Raw genomic sequence first — 13,928 nt, forward strand, 5'->3', positions numbered from 1 at the left:
AAAGTAACTTAGGAGAGTTGTCTTATATTCTTTCCTCTACTGGATTTGATAAAGCCTAGAGTTAGGAGGGAGGAAAGGTGAATACATCACCAAAGCTCATCTGAGAAGTGACAGAATTAGAAAACAATGTGGAGGACCCCCAGGCTCCTGTAGCAGTCCTCACATTGACTCCATTTGGGGCACAGTTATTGAGAAAGTAGTTGCCAGCAAGCAGCAGGTCAAGTCATGGAGCCCCGGAGGCCATTGCTGTCTGTCATATTCTAGCTTTGATTCCTCCCATGTACACAGGGACCCCCTGGTTCTTTCGATTTCCTGCTACTTATGCTGGCTGACATCCGCAATGACATCACTGAGCTGCAGGAAAAGGTGTTCGGGCACCGGACTCACTCTTCAGCAGAGGAGTTCCCTTTACCTCAGGAATTTCCCAGCTACCCAGAAGCCATGGACCTGGGCTCTGGAGACGACCACCCAAGAAGAACTGAGACAAGAGACTTGAGAGCCCCCAGAGACTTCTATCCATAGCACATCCCAACACCGTCATGCCAAAGGAAGAGAAAGATCAACTCACCTGCAGTTAAACCATCTAAAGAGAAAAAAACACCACTGGAGACCTAGAAAACATACATTTTTCTCTTCTCTTCTCCTGACATCTCTCTATTCCTCTTCTTCCAGATACAATACTATTTTCAGAGTCCCCTCCTAGGCCTGCAGACACATGGGAGTGAATGATTGATTTACCTGCTGCTTACTAAGAGTTCATTGGAGTGGTTTGCATTGTAACTTTTCATTTACATGCTATTTTTCCAGGAACTTTGGATTTTAGGTACTCTCGCAGTGTCTTAAATCATAAATTCTTCAAGTTAAATTTGGCAGAGTATCAAAAGGGAAAATGGCAAAGTGAGCTCTAAGAAAATGTGAGGCTACTTCTAAGATGTGTATTCAGAATAGACCGTAACTCCTCTAGTATCAAAATTAGGGCTCTTCAGTTAAAAAGGGGTGGAGAGGACAAACGTGTAGATGTACTTTGGTGGAGAATTCTTTTTCCTTGTGCTTCCAGTAGATTTTAAATATTGTATGCCCTTGTCAAACGTTTCCCAAATTCAATTAAAGAGAGGAGAGAACTGAATGACATTTAGAGAAGATAGAAAAGAATTGCAGTCATATATTTACTGTTACATAGATTGCCACATTCTAAAATTCAAATATGGTGCTTAAGGTTTCATGCCATGCTTATCTGTAAGTATCCTATTTAGGGAAGAAGATTAAATCCTCTTTTCAAAAAACAAAGGGAAATGCCTGGATTCACATTAAAACAGTGGGCTCTGGTTTGCTAGAATATTTTAAAGCTGTTTAATCAAGAGTGGAGCCTGCTGTATACATCACAGATTATTTGTTCAATAAAGTGGCTGACCTTAGAGAGAGGCACAGAATTCCTGGTTCTGAGCAGGTGCCATGATCCAGGCTGAACCAATACACAGTGGGGCTGAAGGCCGCAAGGAAGTTGCTGGCTTGGGTTGACCTCACTAACGCCATCAGCAGCAGTAGGTAAATTTGCTCTCCTTGGGTGTTACAAGTTTTTGTCTGGAGCCAACCAAGCTTGCCACCAACATATTGAGAATAATACACTATTGAAAGTTATCTTGGATGGGGAGAAAAAACAGTAGTTTTCCTTGTTTGCAAAAACTTCCTTCCTATTCCCATTTTTTCCTTCTTTCATTTAGTCCAAGTTCCAGTTCTTTCAGGCATTTTCTTTGATTTCTTTTCCCCTGCATGTGAGAAGCAGTTCAGAAAAGGGTCTATTTCTCCACCTCCTAGTGAGTTAGAGTGTTTTCTCAGAGCACCTCTGGGTCCCAAAGGGAAGCATGTTCCTGCCAAGGTTTGTTGTGCATTCAGAAGCACCAGGAGCAAGAGACCAGAAGGATGATCTGCTCCTTTGTAACGTTGTTGAGGGTCCTCTTGGTTCCAATGAGCAGCTTATAAGTTACTCACAGTCCACTTTCTCATTGGACACACAAAGTGGCTGTTCATCTGCCTTTGCGGGAGGCTTTCACTCTTCTATTGAGCTTCACAAATGATCATTCTCACACTCATATTCGCTCATGTTGGAATTTCCCATCCTGCCATGTCCTTTCCTATTTCTTTTTGGCTTTTTTGCCTCCACCTTTCAGCCCACATCATTGAACTCCACTACTGTGAAAGCTTGCTTAAAGAAAATCCCTCTTGGCTGGGCATGGTAGCCCACGCCTCTAATCCCAGCCCTTTGGGAGGCTGAGGCGGGCAGATCACAAGGTCAGGAGTTCGAGACCAGCCTGACCAACATGGTGAAACCCCGTCTCTACTAAAAATACAAAAATTAGCTGGGCGTGGTGGTGCATGCCTGTAATCCCAGCTACTCAGGAGGCTGAGGCAGGAGAATTGCTTTAACCCGGGGGCAGAGCCAAGATTGCACTACTGCACTCCAGCCTAGGCAACAGAGCAAGACTCTTAAAAAAAAAAAAAAAAAAAGAATATCCCTCTTGTTGTGTTTGAATGCCACCTTTCAGTCTTCTCCCTTAAGAATGATAGGAAGGGGCTTTGCAAATCTCTAGTGGCAGCAGTCTTCCTTCCCTTCTTCCTACCATGTTGGAAATGCAGGACTCATGTCAGCGTGTGACTGAGTCTTTGATGAACACGTTGCTCCTCTATGTCTCATTTATGCAAAATTCCTGGTGACTGTCCACTAGCATTTTTAAAGTGAAAGCAAACACATTCTTAGTGCTCTTTTTCTAGCATCTTTTCTTCCTCCTTCTCTCTGCAAAATTCAACATTCATGACAGAAGGTCACGCCAACCACGGGTTTATAAAGAGAGGAAGTGAACAGCTGTTGATTTCCATCTGGATATATTTAATGTTTGCCTGCTTGTGGAGCATGGTATTTAAAGGGTGTGAATGGATGAATGCTTTTAAAACACACACACACACACACACACACACACACACACACAATGATGCACAAGCTGTATGAGAGATGGCTAGGTCCATCTGTGATTTTTTTTAAATGAGGAATTTTAATACCTTTTCTTTGACAGTGAACTGTATTTAGACATATGACCTTTATTGTGAAGTGCTCATAAAATGCAACCAAACTGCATGTTTGGCCATAGGCTAGAATAATATATTAAAAGAATTAATGGAAAGTAGTATTATCTGGATTTCATGAAACTATTCCAGATAATATTCTCCAGCAAAACTTATAGTAACCTGTATTTTGTAACGTCAATCTGCTGGACCAATTTAATTTAGAAAATAATTTTTAATCCTCAGATTTTCAAAACTTGGACTACTGCAAGACTGATATGTACTCTTTATGCCCAAATTTTATTTTTCAAAGATAGGACATCATAAGGCATCATTATTTCTAATGTATCTTTTAGCTAGATAGAAAAAGCTTTACTGTTTCAATAGGACTTCTGCTCAAAACCTAATGGGAAAGCCATTTCTGGGGTAAGATTTGCTACAGTGCATTTCATGTTTTATAGTGAAAAAGATGTTTGTACACCTCCTCAACCTGTTAGTAGAAATGTTGACTTCGATTTTTGCACCCTCTTCACAGGACCTCCTAAGTTACCTCTGTTCTTGGAAAGCAATGGGAATAAAAAATACGCTGTTAAGAATATACTACATGGGGCCAGGCACGGTGGCTCACGCCTATAATTCCAACACTGGGAGGCTGAGGCGGGCGGATCATGAGGTCAGGAGATCAAGACCATCCTGACCTACATGGTGAAACCCCATCTCTACTAAAATACAAAAAAAATTAGCCGGGCGTGGTGGCACATGCCTGTAGTCCCAGCTACTCGGGAGGCTGAGGCAGGAGAATTGCTTGAACCCAGGAGGTGGAGGTTGCAGTGAGCGAAGATCGCGCCACTGCATTCCAGCCTGGCGATAGAATGAGACCCCATCTCAAAAAAAGAAAAAAGAAAATAGTACATGGACGGCATGCATTTTAGTTTAGGAACACCCCCTCCCTTCCCAGTTCCAGAGGGAGAAATTATAACCTATACTGTGCCAAAAGTGAGTGGGGCTGCAGAGAGGATAGTGCCTTTTCTCACCTTCTGAGTTAATGCCCAACATCTGCCATAGGATTTATTGACCAAAGGAAGTCATTTCTACTGTATAAACTCAGACAGGTGTGTCATAGCCCAACAGGTAAATAATAAATGTTCATTGGTTTTGGAAGGAAGGAGAGGGGAGTATTACCCCACCAAATACCAGTGAAGAGCACCCTGGCTTCGGTCATCTTTCCAAGGTTCATAATTACTGTGGGCCTGGTGAGCCCTGTTCCCAGGGCTGCAAGGGAAGGCTTCCCCAAGCCAGACATTGCTGTGGGTTTTCAGGCAGCAACTCCCCCATCATATTTTGGGTGTTACTCCCCACTGTCTCTCCCCACATCTCAGCCTGTGCCTCAGAAACCACCACAGCAGCCTCAGTCTGCAGACTTAACATCTTTCAGATAACCTTCCTGAAAAGGAAAGTTATTGCAGGAATCCAGGCCAAACAGCAAGTAGAATAGAGCCATCTAAAGTTATTAATAATGAGTTCAGGGAAATAGATGAATTTTTTCCTGGCACAGTCAATATTTGTATCTTACAACAAGTCAAAAAATAATTTTCCATTTGGAAAACAAAACACACCATGACTGTGATTGTTAAGGCATATAATCATGAACTTCACATGCTCCCTCAACAAATGTTACTGCTCTAGGGAAATCATAGAAAAGGACCCTCTTATTCCCCAGGGGATCAAAGCAAGTCCCCTTAGGAATTTCATGTGTGCCATGGGTCTGTTTTTATTTCACAGGGACTAGTCATGTACTGGAGTAGCTCTGTTGTTCATTATTTGTAACAGGTCCATATAACAGTCAAGCTAGCATTCAAACAATTGTGGATGTGATACTATGACGTACTTTTGATATGATTGTATATGCTTAATAACAAAGTTATTTTTCTTACATGGCTCTACTGTGTTTTGTCCTGACACCTGGTTTTGTGAAGCAAGTCATCTTTTTACCCAGTTAACAAGGAAATGGAGAGGTGCATTTCTCTTGAGAGCTGGAATCTGGAATCTGGGTCAGCCACCTCCTGAGGTCTGGGTGTGGTCAGAGCATCTGAATCTGAATCAAGGTCTGAAGGCCCGGGTACCACTGAGTGTGGGTCTCAGAGATCCAGTTCCCTAGCTGAGATTCCCAGGGTGAGATTTTCAAACCAAGAACCCTCTAGACGCTCGTTGGAGCTGCCTTAGGAGCTCACAAATGAGAGGCTTGTGAAGACTGAGTGCTCCCTGCCCCCAGCGCTGCACTCACAGTGACTCAGTGTTCAACTAGTTGTCTGTTTTGGATTAGAATTCCACGTAGGATTTCCTCTGGGGGATGCCGTGGCTCATGCCTGTAGTCCCAGACACTGGAGCGAGAGGATCACTTGAGCCCAGGACTTCAAGGCCAGTCTGAGCAACATTGCAAGACCCCATCCCTAAAAAAATAAGTTGTATTAAATGTGGCACTTTCCCCTAGAAGGGCAGAAACCCCAGGAACCAGTCTGCCTTTTTTTGAATAAAGCGTATTTTTAAAAAGAAAAAATTTCCTTTTAGGGTGGGGGGAAAGTTGACTACCTTAAAAATAAAGTTGGAGGGAGGAACTCTCATGAGTTGGTAGCTATAGTCTCCTATGTAAAGATAAGAGAAGGGAAATTTTTGCTAATTGGGCCATATGGGAAGTGTAGTGGTATGATAAAATGAGAGCTTATTTCAAAGGGACTTTAGCCATCCTTAGCAGGGTGCATTTAGTGTCCTGAATTTAACCTGTATTTATACATCTCACTTCAGTTAGTAAATATTTGTAAGTGTCTATTGCAATCTAGGCACTGTGCTATGTACTGCAGACACAATTGGGAGCAAAAACATCTTAATCCCTGTTCTGCTGGGGATTTTTGGCAAAACAGATAAGGATCCTTCCAGACAAAATAATCACTTAAATATGCGATTACAAACCACAATAAGCTACGAAGTGTTAGGCGCTACAAGAGCCAATAAGGGTTCATGCCAGGGGAGCCCACCCTTGGCTCCGAAATGCACTCCTTCCCAGAGCCGCACGCTCAAAGTAGCCAACAGCATTCAGGCCAGCCACACAGGACCTCATGGCCCCTCCCAGCCTTTCCCATACAACAGCTTTACAAAGGCTCCAGGTGACATAGCAGATTATGGAAATCTGGGAGACAACTTCATATATAATTTTTCCAGCCCTCTTAATTTAATCAACCAAAAGCTGGTTGAGCACTTACAGTCCTCATGGCCTCTTGGCATCTCACTGTGCAGCTGTTGGGTAACATCACGTGTTCCAGTCTTGATTCCCAGCAAAATTTGAGGCTTGCTTCTTCTCGACCAGGACACTGCAGTTTTGACAAAGCTCGCTATGCTTTTGAAGCCCAAAACTTTGAAACACCCCAGCTCAGCTCCATGTGCAAATTTCCACAGGCTTGCTCATGTCTAGATGCAGGGTTACAGGACAGCCAAATGGGAAGTGGCGCTCAGCCACTGGGTGGTCCACAAGGAAAAGGCAACTCTTCCAAGATGTGTGGGTGACGGCAGTTGGATCGTAAGATCTGGGGAACTGGTGGAGGGGTGGATGAGTTTCTTAGGCTGCCAAAACAGTATCACAAACTGGGTGGCTTAAAACAACAGAAATTTATTGTATTACAGTTCTGGAGGCTGGAAGTCTGAAATCAATGTGTCAGTAGGGTCGGTACCTTCTGGAGGCTCTTAGGAGCAACCATCTCATCCCTGTGTCATTTCTGGTGTTTGCCCACAGTCTCTGCATTCCTCGCCTCCAATATCACATGGTGTTCTACCCTCCTGCCTCTGCGGCTTCACATGGTGGTCTCCAGCATTCTCCTCTCTAAGTCTTCCGTGTGCCTATTTTCTTTTCTTATAAAGATGCTACTAGTGGCCAGGCATTGTGGCTCACGCCTATAATCCCAGCACTTTGGAAGGCTGAGGTGGGCAGATCACTTGAGGTCAGGAGTTCGAGACCAACCTGGCCAACATGGTGAAACCCCATCTCTATTAAAAATACAAAAGTTAGCCAGGCGTGATGGTGCATGCCTGTAATCCCAGCTATTCGGGAGGCTGAGACACAAGAATCACCTGAACCCCAGAGGCAGAGATCACAGTGAGCTGAGATTGCACCACTGTATTCCAGCCTGGGCAACAGAGCGAGACTCCTTCTCAAAAAAAATAATTTTAAAAAGGTACTACTTGTTGGCTTAATGCGATGTGACCTCATCTCAGTTTAATTATATCTGCAAAGATTATTTCCAAATAAGGTCACATTCTGAGTCTCCCGTAGATAAGAATTTTGAGGGGACACTTCAACCCAGTACAAGAAAGACATTTTCTCCCTATTGACCTTTATCCTGCTTATTTCCTTTAACATCATTTTTTTTCCAACTTGAAATTCTTATTCACTTCATTCAACAAAAACGTATTGAGGGTGAGGATAGAGTATTGAATGGTACAAAGTTCCTGCACTGGTAGAGTATAGCTTCTGGTCCAGGAAGACAAACAGAAATATATGTATCAGTCATGGTTCTTGAGAAACAGCACCAAGAGACAGGGATTTATTTTAAGAAATTGGCTCACACAGCTGTAGATCTGGAATTGGAAAAACTGCCAAGCTGGCAGGCTGGAGACAGAAGAGTTGGCATTGCAGTTGGAGTCCACAGGCTTCCTGCTAGAAGAATTCCTCCTTGCTTGGAAGGTCAATCTTTTTCTATTAAGGCCCTTAGCTGATTGGATGAGCCCCACCCACATTATGGAGGGTAGTGTGCTTTACTCAGTCTACTAATACAAATGTTACTCTCGTCTAGAAAGTACATTCATAGAAACATCTAAAATATTTGACCAAATATCTGGGTGTTGTGGCCCAAATTTATAGTAAAATTAACCACCACGCTATATATCAGTGCTAAGAAGTGCTGTGGGGAAACGTAATTAGGGTAGAGGAGTGAAAAGTAACAGAAGGACAAGGCACGGTGGCTCACGCCTGTAATCTCAACACTTTGGGAGGCTGAGGCGGATGGATCACGAGGTCAGGAGATCGAGACCATCCTGACTAACACAGTGAAACCCCATCTCTACTAAAAACACAAAACAATTAGCCAGGCGTGGTGGTGGGCACCGGTAGTCCCAGCTACTCGCGAGGCTGAGTCAGGAGAATGGCGTGAACCCGGGAGGTGGAGCTTGCAGTGAGCCGAGATTGGGCCACTGCACTGCAGCCTGGGTGACAGAGCGAGACTCCGCCTCAAAAAAAAAAAAAAAAAAGTAACAGAGAGTGGGAGTGTGTACTTTAGATGGGCCTTCTGGAAAGGTGGTGTAAGAGCAGAGGCCTGAACAAAGGGAGAAGTGAGCCCTGTAGATGAAAGTGATCCATACAGGGATTACAGCCAGACCCTGAGGCTGACCTGCTTGGTGTGCTCAAAGAGTAGCAATGGGGCCACCCATGTTGCTGGAACAGAATAAGTGAAGCAAAATGGGGTAGGAGATGCCTTGCAGAGGCAGACGGGGGCAAGGCAAGGCCTTAAGGCCCTGCAAGAGGACTTTGCATTTCCTAGTGGACACATAGAGAGTTGCTGAAAGGATAAGAATGGGAGTAGGGAAACGCATTCGGAAACTGTTGAAGCAGTGTACTGGTCAGGTGCCAAATCATGACGTTTTAGTCAATGGCAGATCACATATACAACGGTAGACCCCTAAGATTATACGGGAGCTGAAAACTACTTCACCTAGTGACATGATGGCCATTACATAACACAATTACTTTATTTTTAAATAAATTTGGTGTAACCTAAGTCTACAGTGTTTACAAAGTCTACAGTAGTGTAGCAATGTCCCAGGTCTTCACATTCACTCACCGCTCACTCACCCACCTACGGCAACCTCCAGTCCTGCAAGCTGCATTCATAGTAAGTGCCGTATACAGGTGTACCATTTTTTATCTTTATTCAGTATTTGCACTGTACCTTTTCTGTTTTGATACTCAGATACTCACCATTGTGTTATAGTTGTCTGCAGTATTCAATCAATAAAATGCTGTACAGGTTCATAGCCTAGGAACAATAGGTTGTACCATATAGCCTAGGTGTGTAGCAGGCTATGCCATCTAGGTTTGTGTAAGTGGTACATCCCATGATGTTCACACAGCAATGAAACACCTAATGAGACATTTCTCAGAATGTATCCCTGTTGTTAATCGATGCATGACTGTACTTGTTTGTTGACTGTCTGCACTATGAGAATTGATACTGTAATTGCTTTTTTGTTTTTGTTTTTGGGGGTTTTATTGAGACAGGGTTTTGCTCTGTCACCCAGGCTGGAGTGCAGTGGCATGATCTCGGCCCACCACAACCTCTGCCTCCCAGGCCCAAATAATCCTCCCATCTCAGACTCCTAAGTAGCTGGGACCACAGGCACAAGCCACCATGACAAGCTGATTTTTGTATTTTTTGTAGAAACAGGGTTTCCCTGTGTTGCCCAGGCTGGTCTCAAATTCCTGGACTCAAGCGATCCTCCTGCCTCAGCCTCCCAAAGTGCTTGGATTACAGACGTGAGCCACTGCACCTGGCAGGTACCGTACTTGCTTATCTGCTTCCTTTCTAGGCTAGAAAATCCTCAGGAGCAGGAACTATTTTTCTACCATATTCCCAGCATCTGCCACAATACCCAGGACACAGTAGGAGTTGAATGAATGTTTACATAATGAATTTAATTCAGTTAATGCATTTAGTCTTCTCAAAATCCCATAAGGTAGATATTTTTGGTATCCTCAATGTATACGTATCCTAAGAGGTAAACATTCATAACACACAAGTGTATTTCAGAATATTAATGCACTGTGCTGGTTTAATCCCATCTGATAAACATAGCACAGACACTCAGCCCCACATTCTCTCCCACTTTGGAATCACACATGACTTCACAGAATGGGCCTCCATGGTGCAGAAAGTCACAAGAAAATTGTCTAGACACAGGGCCTTTTGCTTCCCACCATCCAGTTTTCTAATCTATGCTGGGTTGACAACCTTTCTGACCTCCTGCTATGAGGTGGCTAACAAGTATATAGTAAAACTATTGAGATGTTAATGGAGAAGAAAATAAAAGAAGAATGATACTAATATAATCACTGTGATAGTTGATTCCTAATACCCCATGCAGTCGAAAATCTGCAGATAGCTTTTGACTTCCCCGAAAACATAACTACTAATAGCTTACTATTGATTGGAAGCTTTACCGATAATGAACAGTTGATTGACATATATTTCCTATTTTATAGGTATTATATACAATGTTCTTCAAAAATAAGCTAGAGAAAATGTTATTAAAATCATAAGAGAAAATATATTTACTATTAAGTGGAAGTGGATCATCATAAAGATCTTCATCCTTGTCATCAGGTTGAGTAGGTTGAGGTTGAGGCTGAGGCTGAGGAAGAAGAGGAGGGGTTGGTTTCTCTGTCTCCGGTGGCAGAGGCAGAAGGAAGTCCACGTATAAGTGGATGCACCCAGTTCAAACCCATGTTGTTCAAGGGTCAACTGTATTTAGTATCCGATATGACCCCAAAATAACTGGGAGTCAGTTTTAGTCTGTTTTCATACTGCTATAAAGAACTGCCTGAGACTGGGTAATTTATAAAGGAAAGAGGTTTAATTGACTCACAGTTCAGCATGGCTGGGGAGGCCTCAGGAAACTTAAAATCATTGCGGAAGGCAAAAGGGAAGCAAGGCATCTCCTTCACAAGGTGGCAAGAAGGAGAAATGCTGAGCAAAGTGAGAAGACCGCCTTATAAAACCATCAGATCTCATAAGAACTCACTATCACAATAACAGCAGGAGGGAAACCTCCCCCCATGATTCAGTTACCTCTGCCTGGTCTCTCCCTTGACACGTGGGGATTATGGGGATTACAATTCAATATGAGATTTGGGTGGGGACATAAAGCTTAACCATATCAGAGTCAAAACTCAAAATAGGTTAAATAAAATTAGCTAATAAAAAGTAACATTGTATTGTTCAGGAAAGGTTCTTTTCTAGAAGGAATATGGTAAATCTTTATTAAATAGTCACTGATCAACATATATTTCTTATAAAGTTTCATGCCAAAAGTAAGGGAACATTAGAATGCATGTTTTAATTCAAGTGTCTTTGCACAGGGATTAAATGAATGACCTGCAAATATTAATCTGATGGGTGAACTTCGTTAAAGAATAAAATATAGACTGCCTTGATATGTAAATAACCAGCCTGTCATAAGATCAGCAGGCTTCAAATGTTTTTGACAATGACCCACTGGGAAAATATATTTTATGCAGTGACACAACATTCACATTTATCTATACGCTATTGAGACGTAAGTTTTACAATATTTACTACATAGGGTGCACTCTCATTTTCTCTGTGCAATTTGCTTTTTAAAAAAAATCCTGGCTGGGCACAGTGGCTCATACTTAAAATCCCAGCACTTTAGGAGACTGAGGCAGGAGGATTGCTTGAAATCAGCAGCTCAAAACCAGCTTGGGCAACAAAGCGAGACCCTGTGTAGTTCTACAAAACTAAAAGGAAAAAAAATAGCTGGGTGCACATCTATAGTCTTAGCCACTCAGGAGGCTGAGGCAGAAGGATCACTTGAGCCTAAGAGTTCGAGGCTGCAGTGAGCTGTGATTTGTGTTACTACACTCCAGGCTGGGCAACATAGTGAGGCCCTGTCTCAAAAAAAACAAAATCCTGGTCACAACCACTAAATTGACTTCATGAGTAGCAGCCCACAGTTTGAAAACCACTTGCTTAGACTGATGTTTCTCAAACTTCTTTGTGCATAGGAACCATCTGAGGATTTTATGACAGTGAAGATTCTGATTCAGGAGTCTGAGGTTTCCCTTCTGGCAAACTCCCGGGTGATATCAGTGCTGCTGTTTGGGAACCACACTGCGAGTAGCAAAGTCTTCCCTCACACAGGAGCATGTGCTCTGGACTTTAGATGGGAGCAGGAGAAAATTAGATTAATTTAGAACTCTGACAAGTGTCAGAAATTCACATATGGCTATTATGTCTCAATTATTTAATCCGTGTCTGTTCAATGTTTTAAAACATAGTTTCTCTGGGAAATGGCACACCTTAAACCTTACCTCTCCATTAACATGTTAGCAGGCATTAAATTGATAGCTGCTAAAGGGGAAGAAGTCTGGAGGGAGAGTCTGGGTAGCGAGACTGGGAAGGTGACTCCCTCCCTAGCATGGGCCCTGGCCTTGCCACAAGTTGCTAATATTTTGGAGGCTGGTTCCCCAGGTGAGAGGGCAGAAATGACGCCCATGCAGCACGTTGACCCTGGTAAGCTTCATTCACCTACTGTTCCCGCATGGTGTCGCTTTCACCAGCATCCCCAGGCGATTCAGGGACTCCTGATTCTCAGCGATTCTGGGAGGTGACAACTTACGTGCTGAATCCCCACTTCTCTTCCAGCCTGTTTTCGTGGCTTCTTATCCTCTTCTATCTCTAGCATCACAACCACACTGGGGATGAGAGCTGGATGGGAAAAATGATTAAAGCAGAAGGAGAGTTGTATCTATAGTCATTTTTTGCTTTACAAATAGCTTTTGGGATGTATGCAGACAGAACAGTTTCCAAATTCAAGTTTTGTCAGGTTTAAAAAAAAATGTAACCCATGGACGTTCTTGGCTGTGTTCGCCACCGCCCCCTCACAGTCATGTAATGTGCTGGACCTGCCCCAACCCATCTTGGACATGGCTATAGACCATTTTACCCCAGGGCTCTGGAGATAATACACAGAATCTTACTAACTGCCATCATATCATGTAATTGCAGGACCATGTAATGTGAAAGGAACACTTCGACGGGGTCATTTATTTACAATTCTGTAAAACTCTCAGCCAAAACCAGTGGATCATATGCACAACTACAGCAAGCCATATGCGGGTAATTTGCCTTCTGGAAAAGAAAAAGGTGCACAAATTGAATTAGGCTCAGATTATTCAGAAAGGAAATAACAGCTGGAAAACATTTCAAAAAGTGGTCCCTTCAAAAGAGCCTTTCAAGAATAGCCGAATACATGTTTCCTTCAGGGCTTATTCTACGTAGCTATTGACCACTGAGATCCAATACTACCAGTCAGATTGACACAGGCTTTGCATGTCAATATTCACATGAGGTAGGATGAAGGTCTTTGGGTTGCTGAGATTATGTGTGTTCCAAATAAAGGAAGTTAGCCCCCAGGTATTTATTGGCTTTTCCAGCTACATAGGCACCTTTCTACCAAGGATGAAATCTGTGATCTGTGTAGAGAACTTTTCTTGCTGAGTCTTTGTTGAGTAATCAGCAACTTCATTGCATCTAAGCCCTCCTCTGCTAAGCCTGTGATTGCTGGACTCAAAGTTTCACCTTGGTAGCTTATCTGTGGTCAGATGGTACTGGGGGCTGCTGCTATACTACCGTCACCCCACGCACACACACACTTATTTTGCAAAGAGGTACACAGACATCCCTCTGTCAGGCACTTCAGTTTCTTTCATGCCTTTTACTTGATTCCAGAAGTCCCCACTGAAGCCAAGAAATCTGAGTACTATTCTCAGGAGAAAGTTACCCTGGGGTCCCTCGGGGACAAAGGGATGGTGTGAGGGATCCTGGGTGCATGGAAGGGGCCTAAGGAAACTTGTTGCAATTGACAATTGAAAATACCAATCCTCTCAATGTCTGCCTCAAGTCTGAAATTCTCACCACTCATTTCCCTGCTTAGGGACCATTCACTCAGGTTACAGCTTTCAGTTACAAGAGCAGGTTCATCCATTAACCAGCAGGTACATGGAGAAGTTAGTCACTTGACTCCACATT

At 43.2% G+C, this 13,928-nt stretch overlaps 1 protein-coding gene across 6 annotated transcripts in view; it reads left to right on the plus strand.

Annotated features, from left to right (window-relative positions):
- LOC105477048 (collagen and calcium binding EGF domains 1) overlaps positions 1 to 13,928 on the plus strand; it is a 288,584-nt gene that overhangs the window by 257,975 nt on the left and 16,681 nt on the right. Inside the window, exon 12 of one of the 6 annotated variants that reach the window (XR_011616857.1) lies at positions 289 to 400. The exons of 4 other annotated variants lie outside the window; for them this stretch is intronic. Coding sequence is in view for 1 of the 2 variants with exons in the window: in XM_071085251.1 (XP_070941352.1) it covers positions 289 to 522 (234 nt within the window). In the remaining variant the exon portion in view is untranslated. Of the gene's footprint in view, positions 1 to 288; positions 2,509 to 13,928 lie in introns of those variants that run through there. One more of the 6 variants, XM_071085251.1, reaches the window with a different exon arrangement.

Source organism: Macaca nemestrina, chromosome 19 (genome assembly GCF_043159975.1).
Source record: "Macaca nemestrina isolate mMacNem1 chromosome 19, mMacNem.hap1, whole genome shotgun sequence".
Taxonomy (NCBI): domain Eukaryota; kingdom Metazoa; phylum Chordata; class Mammalia; order Primates; family Cercopithecidae; genus Macaca; species Macaca nemestrina.